This window comes from Erpetoichthys calabaricus, chromosome 11 (assembly GCF_900747795.2).
Source record: "Erpetoichthys calabaricus chromosome 11, fErpCal1.3, whole genome shotgun sequence".
NCBI classification, from domain to species: domain Eukaryota; kingdom Metazoa; phylum Chordata; class Cladistia; order Polypteriformes; family Polypteridae; genus Erpetoichthys; species Erpetoichthys calabaricus.
The window spans coordinates 74,802,400-74,815,349 of record NC_041404.2 but is presented as its reverse complement, the minus strand read 5'-3'; the positions used below and the strand labels follow the sequence as shown (position 1 = coordinate 74,815,349).

Here is a 12,950-nt window from a genome sequence, read left to right as displayed (position 1 = left end):
ACAGCATTGTTGTGGTGCTTAAGTTATGGGCATGTTAGGAAGCAACAACATCTGTTGGTCATGGATACAGCCTGTGTAAAAAGAATATTTTCATTTCATTTTACTTTGTTTTCTCCTTTTTAATCCCTTCCTTCTTTGTTTCTTAGGCAAAAAACACATCTTCTGGACATTTTTTCCTGGATGTGCAAAACACCAGATGAGCAATCTATTGCATTGCAGGGGTTATGGTGTAGACAAAAAAGAGCAGAAAGACGGAAACAGACAGAGACAGAGAGAGAGAGAGGAAAACATCAGATCTCTGTTTCTTTTTCCAGATTGGAAGAACAAACAACCAGCAGTGAGTGGTGATATCACCTCCAGACCTGCCATGCCCCTTCCAGTCACTAGGAATAAGAGGATGGGGCTAATGGGAAGGTAGTGTTGACTTGATGGACTCACACTGAAGAGGAAACTTTAGGAGAAACAGAAACACAAATAATGTTTCTGTTTTTGCTATCCCTTTTCCAGTCCAGTCATCAAAAACCTTTCCCATAAAGCAATTAAAAAATGCTGCTGTTTGGGACCCCAACACTTTAAGGATGCATTGTCTCTTTTTTCATGTTTTATACAGTTTATATAACATTACAATATTAAAACAATTTTGATAAGAACAGGCCATTCAGGCCCAATAAAGACAATTTAACAGTCGAGTTTTAAAAGTCTCAGAAGTACCAATTTCTACCACACTGCTTAGTTTATGGTAATTTATTCCATGCATTGATGATTTTGTGTGTGAAGAAACAAAATCTACCCTTCTGTTTATGTCCCTATGGTCTTAGAACTTAATTTAAAGTAATAACTGGGATCAACCAGTGCAATTACCTTTCATAATTTAAAACATTTAAATCATCTTACTTCTTAATTTACATTTCCTTAAAAATGTTCAACTCCTACAATTCTTACGATACACTGTATAATTTACATATTAAAACTATTTACAAAAACCTTGGCATATTTAATGTATATAATACTAAAAGGAAAGTGGCCTCAAGGAAACAAAACCTAATTTTAGTACATGTCTATCTATCACAATATTTCGGTGTGAGTTCTTAAAAGGTCAAAAGATAAGTCTTTTGATTTGGCTGGATAACAGATTGACAGGGGTACAGCATAAAATACACAAAATATGCAATAATGAAAAGAAATCTCAATTAGGTTCAATGAAATAAGGTTGCCAGCTTCTTATAGACTATACATTTATACAAATGCACCACCACCATAAAAGATGAGGCACAAAAACTCCCAACTCATGACAGACTATTCAGAAATCAGCCATCTAAAGTATTGGCTTCATCAAAAACAGAGTATACTTTTAAAGCAGTGGTATTACAATCATTAAAAATATGGAATATAAAAAGGAACTGCTCTTAGCTTTAGAGCTGATGAGATTGCCACTCTTTCAGGGCAAGTAATGAAACCAAATCGCCTTTATTTCTAGCTAACAAGAGTTACCTCTGTTCCCTGAGCCTGCCATAGTTATGTTGATCAGTTTACAGCATTAACCTGCATTACTCTTGAAAGCTGGCTGTCAACAGTGATAGCTGCAAACACATCAATCCTTTAAAGATTTAGCTAATTCTAATACCAAGTGTCATTGGACTAATACTGTACATCAAGTATTTACAGTTACAGAAATGTAACAAAGAAAAAAAATGAATGATGGAATCAGAAGTCTAACTGCAGAAAATGCCTAAAGCAAAAACGAGGAAACACATGTAACACTTACATCTGTCAATCTGCGCTATATCTTCCCCAGGGCAAAGCAACCTGATATAAATTGGTTCAGTTTGGATTTATGTGTACATGTCCTGATGTTCCACATTTCCAGGCATAACCACTATATTATGTTAACAGTCTATTATGTTGATAAGTCACTGGAGAAACCAGCAATTGTGCCAATGTTGTTTTCTGTGTTTATTGGATAATTTAGATTAACTGGAGAAAATAAAGCATTAAAACAATACAATACACCTGCTCCAAGCAGAGTAGTGCTCCCAAAATTGAATTTTTGGCCATAGTGAACCTTTTGACAGATTAATTTCCCTCAACCCAAGTCAGGGGTGACCAACTTAGATTCTAGAAATAACAGTTACTGCAGTGTTTTTTTCCCAGGCGCCTTCTTAATTTAACATACTGTACTTCCTTTGTCTCAATTTTAATTGGCATGATTTGTAAGATTCTGAGCCTTTAAATGTTTCTTATGTCCTTAACCAACAGCCAAGCATTAAAAAGATAGAAAGCAAATCAAACTGGGAACTCGGGGATCTCAAGCTCAATCCCGGACAGGCTGTCATTTTCAGTCCAACCAGTTTCTTAAATATAAGCCAATTCATGCTATTAATGAAATATTTGTTAGTTAGAACATTCTTAAAATATTAAGATAGTTTTGACTAGAATGGCCCATTCAACCCGACAAAACTTGCCAATTGTTTTTGCCTAATTTTTCCAAAATAACATGCCGTCAAGTTTTGATGGTCCCTAAAGTACCATTCTGTATAATTATTCCATGTGTATATTGTATTTGTTACACTCATTCACCTTCTTAAGCTCCTTTTTTTCAAATCTAAAAATGCTTTGGCTTGCTAGTGCTCTCATACTGCCACAGCAAACATTTACAAAAGTGTTAATTTTCTTCTTTCTGACACCACTACTAAAATGTTTAGTGGACCATAGCAAACCAATATTTCTCATATACTCACAAAAATCTTATTAAAACAGATATTGTATAATGGTCAAATAAGTGAAAATAGTATTGGCCATTTTATGGCTTGCTTTGCATTTCAATATTGTTGTTTATGCTGTTTAAGGAAAAAATAAACAATAAAAGGTAGTGAATCTTAAAAAGCAAGTTCATTAAATTAACATGTTCTATTAGCAGCAGTAATTGGTTACTAATTAAGAAGCTGACTGGAATGAATACCTGCAACCACTTTGGCCTTCCAAGATACAAATTTGACTCCCTTGATTCAGGTTCTGGTAACTGGGAGCTAGACTAGCATCTGACCAGCATCTGACACCAGCAACCAATTGCTACTCTGTTGCAGGTTATATTCATTAACACTATCATTCTAAAAGTCCATTTAGAGTGGCTAATCAATGTATTCTGCAGGTCTTCGGGATGTGAAAAGAAAATGGAATAATTAAAAATTACAAAAACACAAATAGAACATGCCAATTCTATATAGATACCGATCATAAGTAGTCTTCCGGAGCAGTGAGGCCTCAGTAATAACCACTATGCTGCTGTGCCACAATCATTAAATTAGCCATATAGAATAAAGAGTCAAAAATCAGCTTTAACAACCATTTATATAGAGTAATCAGCAGAAAGTCAAGTAAATAGAAGTTTTCTTTGTAGATGTCAGTTCAATTAATTAATCTTAATACATAATTCGCCAGCCTCCTCACTCACTCACGTCCGTCCGAAGCTGAATGCGCAGTCGCCTTCTGTGCAGCTGCCTGAAAAACCTTACGAGACCGACATTGCGGCAGGCGGCGGATTTACGGCCGTGAAAATTCAAAGAGAAAGGCGACTTCAACCGACATCCAACCCCAACATCGCGGCAGGCGGCAGATTTACGGCCGCAAAAATTCAAAGAGAAAGGCGACTTCGATTAAAGCTCTAGAGGCCTGAAAGGTGATTTCGACTACAGCTCGAGGCCTAATTATGCACTCTGATTCAATTACGCATTCATTCAATACACCTATATCAGGTTTGTGGTGCTTATACTTATTACTATTCCATATTGTACTGCTGACACAAACTCGTGCCCATTTCATCTTATGATGTTGAAACGGGCTCTTTGTCTAGTTTGTATATAATCCTAGCATCAAGAAGTTTGTATTAATTATTACAAGCACATTCAGTGCCTTGGAACACTTTTTAAAGAGAAAACAATATGTTCCCTTAAATAGATTAAAATACCACTATAAGTCCATAACTGCTGCGGTGGGTTGGCACCCTGCCCGGGATTGGTTCCTGCCTTGTGCCCTGTGTTGGCTGGGATTGGCTCCAGCAGACCCCTGTGACCCTGTGTTCGGATTCAGCGGGTTGGAAAATGGATGGATGGAAGTCCATAACTGTTTAAAGCTTCATAAAAGTTGACCTGCTGTTTTTTCCCTTCAGTAGTTCAACAGTAGTTATCTTATTTACCTTCTCTAATCTCTTTACTTTCATATTTATTCCAATGATATAAGGGAAACATAGCTCACTCCTTGTTAATTTTTGCTGCATTTAAAAGCATTGGTGAATTAGTACATAGAAAATAAAGAATTACAACGGTCCGCGAAATATATCTTTTCTCTTCAAAGAAAGTTTTTATATGTTCAAAAGCTAACAATGACTACCTATACTGGATGATTTTTCAACAGTGGTTAATTTGGATAAACAAACATATAGACAAGGAAACAACTAACATAATAGAAAATGACATCAATTCTAGAGATACAAGTGTTGGTATCCATACCCAGCCAAGTCACATGAACACCTAGTTTCAAAGAAGTCTGAAGAATTAAAAATGGATGAGAAACTCATGAAGGACACAAACATGAGGAAAACGGTACCAGCAACAAACAAGTGTAAGCTGTTGGAGGTAACCTTCAAGAACCAATTTCAATGTGCTTATGAGAGAGGAATGCAGACAAGCATACTGTTTATGAAGGGACAAGGAGATAACACATCTTTTATGATAAAGTTATACACTCAGAGATATGCAAGTATACCCTGTATAAAAAGAAAAAGAAAAATTAGAAAGTGGTAATCAATTCTGTTCAAAGATGAAAAAGTGACCAAATCTAAAAACATTTGTGCAATCACTACTAACAAGCATGTGTTGAATATTGGGCTAATGCAGGAATGTATTTTCAATACCCAGGGCACAAGGAAATAGGAATATCTTTAATACAGGATCAGAAACATGTTAGGATATCTGTTAAAATTGGTGACAGACAACGTAAGATCAGAGGGAGAGGGAGACAAAGATATTAGAGAAATAATTAGCCAACAGGACAGGCATTGCAAGATTAGAAAGGAAGATAACTCTACCCTACAAGATATTAGTTCTCAACTGGGGAGGCTACAGAGATCTTTGGCCTTTGTAGGGAAAAATCAAAAATACAATGATAAAAAAAAAATCTTAAAGCAGTATTTGAAGTTGTAATTATTTTGAATGTTGTTTTATACTATAACTTTATTTTTTAATAATTGAATTATAACATCTTTGCCAGACTGATTAGTGGCTTTAAAGAGGAAGAACATCACTGTTACCTGCTTATCTTTACACAGCATAGGAGTTAAAAAGAAAAGAGGAGAGCAGAAGATACATGCATGTGTAATTCACAAGAAAAAAAGGATAAAAGTGATTTACAAACATCTGAATCTATAAAAGAAATTACTCCATAAGACAAGGAATGTTTGACAATAGCTTTAAGACCATATCCCAAATATATGCATAAGTTCTAGATAATGACATTTGGAGACAAAACGTCCAGCTCTAAAAGGGCATTTCAGCATTTTCAGATGAAAGACTGGTGGTATTAAACTGAAAAAACATATGCAAATACACAAATGGTTGCTGAGACCAAGATTGTGCCCATTACAAAAAGCATGAACAAAATTATGTTTAAGAAAAATTATTCTATACAACTTTGTGAAATTCTGCTTTCAAGCAATACTGTTAGCTGACAAATTTCAGATCTGCAGTTGATGTTAAAGTACAAATCTGTATTAAATAAACACCATCCTATGCACTACAGCTAAGCAAAATAATAGATTTTGTGAGGCAAGAAAGAGGAGAGTATGAAGTATTGTCTTCTACAAATAAAAGTTTATAAGTTAATTCAAGATGTGGATATATGATTGGGCTGTAGTTGATGTACTCACAAAGTGCTTTCACTGCAAGGTACAGTGCATTACACATCACTGGCTACAAGTAAGTGGATTCAGTCTAACAGCAATAAAAGTCACAGTCTATACCTTTTATACAGCTATTTTTTTGAATGGTGAAATCAAGTAAACACAGAACAATGTGCAGCCTGTATTATGAAAATATGACAACCTCTTCTGTAAGGAATAGGTATAACATTATGTAGTGACTAAGTAAAACAGAGGATGTGAAAAGGACAAATTCATATCTTGTTTTCTAGTCTACCTCTGATTATTGCTTAAGGAGTTTATGTACACAGAATTCAAAGTCTACAGCGACACATTCAATTGGGTGTAGTGTACAAAAAACATACTCAACAATATGTGTGTCACTGTGATTTATAGCTGAAATGGCTAAGTAGATATATAAGTAATATTTAAACTTGTACTTAATAACATTATCACTAATACAATTTAAAATGAGCTGGATCATATCTTGGCAGCACTAGACACGATATAGAAAATAGCCCTTTGTGGGGTGCCAGTCCATCAGAGGGCTTACTCATGCACATTTCCACTCTCACCATGAGCCAATTTGGAATTATCATTTACCTAGAATGCATCTCATTAGGGATGTGGAAAGAAAAGCAGAGTAACTGATGGAAACCCACATAGACAACAAAAAAACATGTAACCCACGACAATGAATTTGTGATGCAGCAGCACTCACCATTGTGCTACAATGCTGTTCCTTGTATGTACTAGAGAACTAACTTAATACAACCAGTAAATATAAATATAAGCTTTAAGATAAGGCCCTTACCAAATTTAAACATCCAGAGATAAACTACAAACTAATACAGGCCTGAAGTGAAAGTCAACTGTTAAACTCATATATAACCAACAACTTGCTACAAAGTTCTGGTTACACTGTGATGCAGGGTTAAAGGGTGTATAGGGTACTGTATTCTTTACTGTACTCATTTTAACAGTATTGAAATAATATGACAAAAAGACATGCCCTGCTGCTCACTGTCTGTCAGTCACAACGGTTTAACCTTAGAAAACTTTCATTTTGGAATCAATCAAGCTATCCACCTTTCGGACCTCTTTCCAAATTAAGCCACCTAGATAGAGCTGAAGAGTCAAGACCTCAACAACAAGGAAGAACTTGCCCATATTTTTATAGAAAAGGTTCTTGTTCTCATGATACCCTGCCTTCCTGGGCCTTAAAAGCCATTAAATCAGTATTAAACGTCAAGCTAAGTGTTACTTTTCCCTGACGTTTGAGTGTTTTTTCTTCCATAGAATATTTTGAAGTGCATTTGTGTGAAGATTAGGCAATCAGATGGGGGATATGAGATAAGAAAATTTATTTTTCAGAGAGTAAACCCTGCAGAACACATATAGTAAGAGATTTCTTTTTTGAAGGCTATACACTTAGTGTAACAGTCACATTGTTTGCAGCAATACATCTTATTCTACTGAGCTGTGGTGGGTATACCAATAAGTTAATATGCATAATATAAAAAATAAGTCCGGTCTGCTTCAGATGTGCCTGGACTGCAAACAAAAGCACTGTATGGCACATAATGCTGCAAATCAATCCCAAATTCACTTAGCCTGGCTTGTCTATTCTCTTAGAATATTTAATGTATTTAGATAACTGTATAATATTAAATATTAATATATTCATATTAAAAGGCATTCAAAAAAAGTAAACTCACCAAATGGTGATTAGTTGCATTTGAGTCATCTTCTGGGAAGGGTATTGACACACCCAGTGCTACACAGTTAGCAAAAATGGCCATAAGGATGAAGATATCAAAAGGTCTGAGTTCAGATATGGCTAAGGAAAATGCTAATCCAATAGTATGAAATACAGACATAAATTCTATATTGTTGTGGACTGTCACTTACTGTACAGTGCCTTTTGCCTTCTCCACTTGTAGATGCAAAGGCAGCACAAAGTAACAAAGTACACATTTTATATAGTATATAAATTCAGTGAAAATATTTAGGGTCAAAACAATATTCAATGTTCAATAATGAGTCCACCACCATGAAAGGACATACCTGAGTAACCTACATACTGTAGCCAAAACAACTGTAACAGAAATGAGCAAATTTTTCCATTGATTGGTTAATAGCTTAAAGTAGGTCAAGAGGCCTCAGGGTCCATAGCTAATAAATGATCACACTAGCATCCAGGAGGAAAACTTTGCACAAATTGAAGATGCTATGAGGTGGGCAACTACAATATATGTAATGCAGTGTGTAAGGCCAACCATTGATACCTTTTTAAAATGTATATAGGAAGAGGTGTGGTTTGAAAGGATTGCCCAATTGGTTTAACTGGAATGGATCCTTACATGTACCCTAGTAAGCTGTGAGGACCTCTAATAAGTGTAGTGGGAACATAAATCAGTCAAATAGTCTCTTACAAAAGCTTGTCTAAGCAAGACAAGTATTTTCCTCAAAAGCTGACCCGAAAGAAAAAACTCACATGGTAAACTAACACCATTTATGTGAAGCTGAGTTTTGATAAATGTACAGTGTATCAGCAGAAATACAGTAGTAAAGGTCATTGCTTTCCTTTCACACTATAATCCACATTTGCTTTTAAATCCATACTTGAGGGCCACATCAATTCATTAATCAAAAAGGATACTTCCACTCAACAATGGAGATAGCAGCACGGCGAATAGGATTGTTGAGTCGCAGGCAAAACAGTGCTCGAGGAGCACGGTTGGCAGAAGTGTTTCCCTGGCACTTATTCTTGCCGTATTGTGGTTTCTTTTTGTGTGTAGCAGTGGAGCTTGTGGTTGAGTTCAGTGTATCAGTGCCATTTACTATTTTCTCTCCAACAACACCATTTAACCCTGGCCATGGTATTCCATTTCTTTCCTCACTCTCACTTGGGTTTGAGTATGTATCTGGGCCATCACCTGTAGAAAACAAAGAAAAACAAAGGATTTAGCACCAGAATATTCCCCATGCTTGCATTGTTCGTACTGTGATCATAGCAGACAGCAACATGAATGCAGAATTCTTCCATGAATGTGTGCAGTTTGACATAAGCATATCATGGCATATGCATGCACTGGTGTGATCTTAGTTAAACTGTTTTATATACCACATTATTTTTTTAGTTATTGCTGCAGCTCATAATGTCCCGAGTTATTTCAATAAATTGATTCTGACTCCAAACATCATATAAGTTTCTTTGGTTTTAAAAACCAATAATTAATAACATAATGCAACCTTCACTGTACTTGCAAATCCAAGTAAGAGGTATACAGTACACCTGCAAAATTCACGGGGGTTACGTTCCTAGAGCAATTGTGAAAAACCACGAATTTTTGATGTGGTTAAAAAAATGCCAGATTTAATAGTTTAAACCCTAAATATGCCCCCAAACACTTTAATTTAATTTTAAACTCAGCTTAATACATTACCTAAAAAATAATTTGTAAAGGTAAACCTGTATACTGTACTGCTATAATGTAAAATACCGATGTAACCGCTATATGTACTGTAATTCATGCAAGCGCATTTTCATTGCCAGAAGCCTTAGAAGGTGCAGGGCGTTTCAACGGCATCTTGGGGCTTTAACCCTTAAACTGCCACATACTTGAGGGTTAATGCATCCCTGGACGCCAAATACTTTTTTGCTGCACTTTAAGTAAACGTCACAATTCACAAAGAAAAAGTGAAATTTTAATAGAACATATTTTTTTTTCCATGCAAAGGCCATCACAATTACTGCAATACTGATCATTTTACACACTGCTAATGAACTGTAAAAACTATTTTAAAAACTACTGGAACAATATGTACAGAGTACAACTGACGCCATGGATGAAATCACCGAGCCAACTGCGCTTGAACTGGCAGCATGCAAACACACAGAGGTAAACGCTGACGCTGTCTCAATCCCAGAGATAGTGAGGATGCAGGGTGTCACGCTTGCACAGAATTGCACAGAAACACAGGAGATTGTAGAGACAGGAACTTTATTCAGACACTTCAAACAAACAAACATGTCTCTTTCAGAAGTAAAACGAGCTCAGTATGCAGTTAGTTATCAATTAAAGAATAGACAAACATCACTGGGGAGCACAACCCTCAACAGGAGCAGAGGATGTCTGGGGGAGGAGAGAGAAACAAAGCAATCAGCCAAAAAGGACAGGTGCTGTTCACGCTTTTAAGTAAGCGTAGCGTCGCGCGAGAAGCATATTACGCGACAGAGCAGCCACAAGTAAGACAGAGAAGACGGCAATTTATTTATTTTTATGGAGGAGATTCTAGGGACGCACTCACAAACAGAAACAAAAACAAAGCAATCCGGTAATCAAACAGCAAATAAAGAATGTAATGAAAACAAATTAAATAAATGAAAACAACGATACCACCCCTGTTCCCCTTACAGCAATTACACATTAAATGCAACAAACCACCAACAAAACACACACAGTAAATCATCCATCCATTTTCCAACCCGCCGAATCCAAACACAGGGTCACGGAGGTCTGCTGGAGCCAATCCCAGCCAACATAGGGCACAAGGCAGGAACCAATCCCGGGCGGGGTGCTAACCCACCGCAACAGTAAATCAGGAAAAACTTTCATGAAAAACGGCAACGGATGAAATGTAATGATGAAAATAGATAGTCCTACCGCTAGTTCCTGAAATGGTGAAGACGGGTTCAGGAGTGCTTCTTTCTTTGCAGGATGGCGATGAATCCACTTACAGTCCTCATGTACACAGGCACACGGCAGACAATGCAGACGCCAAACACGAAACGATCCAGGACATAACGAATAAGTACAGGTAACCCAAGAGAAGGCAGGCAGAGAGACAGGAACTTGAAACACAAATTACAAAAACTTTTTGTTTTCTTTTGGTCACGACCCCCTTTATAAAAGCTGTGCTGACATCCTTTGACCCCAGTAGCCCCAGCACCCTCAGCAGAAGACCAATCAGAGCCACTGTAGGAACTGCTGGGAGCTGTAGTTTCAAATTCTATTGGCTAATTTCACCATCCATAGCCGCATTTCCTCTACAGTTGCTTCAGTACAGTATTGCTACGAAAAAAGCCATAAAAATTCCGGAACATATTTGCGATTTCCGCTAATAATTATTAGAAACTGTAGGTTCTAAGGAAAAATCCGCGAATGACTGAGGCCGCGAACTCTGTACCGCAACTTTGCGGGGGTTTGCTGTACTTGATCAGATACATTTGCTTTAGGTGTGGAAGTAGCTAAATGTTCATATGTCTAAATTAAAATTATGAAGAAGTATTTTGTTTTATTTTGTACCATACAGCACTCTAAACTTTTTTTCAATTATCAGTCTAATGTGTGTGCTCTCCAGCATAATTCAAATAAATTCAAATATAATAATAGTCATTCTAATGTTCATAAATCACATTAATAATCTCTAGCATCATCCAAAAGACATAGTTTGCAGTCTGATACATAAAATATTAATGTGGTTATTCTGTCTTTATCATTTTCTAAATGCCACATAATGTAAATGGTGACCAATTGAAATTAGAAAATACAAAAATATTAATTTCTTTACACCAAAACCCATTTATTCCAAATGGCATGTTTTCTAATAGTAATGCACAAACAAATGAGTACCAAGCATTAACAAAAATGCACTTTCATGTTAATAATCCCAGAAAATGCTTCCTCAATTTCCTCATAAAGAGTTTGCTCCTATCATTTTTTCTGAATTGTATCATATAAAGCAGTTTACAATTGCTTTAAATGAAGCAAAGCAAATAACTATAAGCAGATACAGGTACAGATAAAATGTATTCTAAACAGGAGCAACTAATTCAGTATTATCTGGAGAATTATACTATAGTCATCAAATGGATGCTTTAATTTTTTATTTCAAAAGGAGTCTTTCAAGTATTTCAAAAGCAAAAACAGCTCTAACGTACTTGGCGATTTAAGTCACTGCTTAACATTTCATAGCTTTTCTGCATTCTCTAGAAACAGGTTATGTCAAAATGGTTACAGCATCCTGGGATCAATAAAAGTGAGGGTGCCTATCTAACACTATCTAGACTGTAAACAGTCTTGTTTTGGATGCATAGTCTGTATAGATGAGCACACTCCAGATAACGTTTGGATAAGGTGCCATCAGGAAGAAAAAAAATCCTGTCCTGAAGATTTAGAAATATATTAGTATAATACCCCCTTTTGTTTTGTTTAATATATCTCTTGTTATAGTCAAAATTCCTAATATACAATATACAGAGATGCATATTTGTAATGCAAAAACAATGGTATTTTATGAGAGCTGCTTGTTGTAATGTGATTTCAATCTTTATGTTTCAATTACAATTTTTGGTCTAGTTCAAGTAGCTTAAAAATGAATGCCATTATCAAGTTAAGCTCACATTGCATGAAAAATATTTAGGATACTGACTTATTGCCATAAATGTTTGGCATATAAAAGGGTATTTCAAGTAGTACTATGGTTCATAGGATGGATTTTGCAAATGTTTGTGTTATCCTCCAGGAACTCCAGTTTTCTATCTTCTGTTCAGGGCAGCAGGAATTACTCTGGTGAATACCACAGAGTTTGTCTTTTGAAGCATGTTCGGTATAGTATAAGTAGGAATTCCGTCTAACAGGAGGTCCTGCTCTGCACCCATCACTACCTGAACAGGTTATGCCACTACTCTGAACCTAAAGACAACAAGACAGGTCAGAATATCAATGGCTAGACAAACAGATTCACATTCTTTTACATATCTGAATGCTGTGAAGATGTTAATTTTTAAGATAACTGCTGTTAATCCTATACTATGCCAAAAGGAAGAAGTATGTAAAGGGTAAAAAAAGGTTATATACATCAAAATCTGACATACAATTTTGGATCTCTGACCTTCCTCTAGAAATAAAATTTAACTGTATTTTTCCTTTTTGAAGAAGCATGCTGATGTAACCCTTCTTTAACTCTTTAAACCAGGGGTGCTAATATTTGGTCATGAAGGGACACTATGGCTGCACATTTTAGGTACATC

At 36.0% G+C, this 12,950-nt stretch overlaps 1 protein-coding gene across 4 annotated transcripts in view; it reads right to left on the bottom strand.

Moving 5' to 3' along the window:
* The window catches only part of LOC114661328 (voltage-dependent L-type calcium channel subunit alpha-1D-like), a 232,888-nt gene that overhangs the window by 200,661 nt on the left and 19,277 nt on the right, over positions 1–12,950 (bottom strand). For all 4 annotated transcript variants that reach the window (XM_051933786.1, XM_051933787.1, XM_051933788.1 and 1 more), the window contains exons 2-3: positions 8,574–8,850; positions 7,630–7,735 (exon numbers count right to left, since the gene is read on the bottom strand). In XM_051933786.1, coding sequence (XP_051789746.1) covers positions 7,630–7,735; positions 8,574–8,850 — 383 coding nt within the window. The remainder of the gene's footprint in view (positions 1–7,629; positions 7,736–8,573; positions 8,851–12,950) is intronic.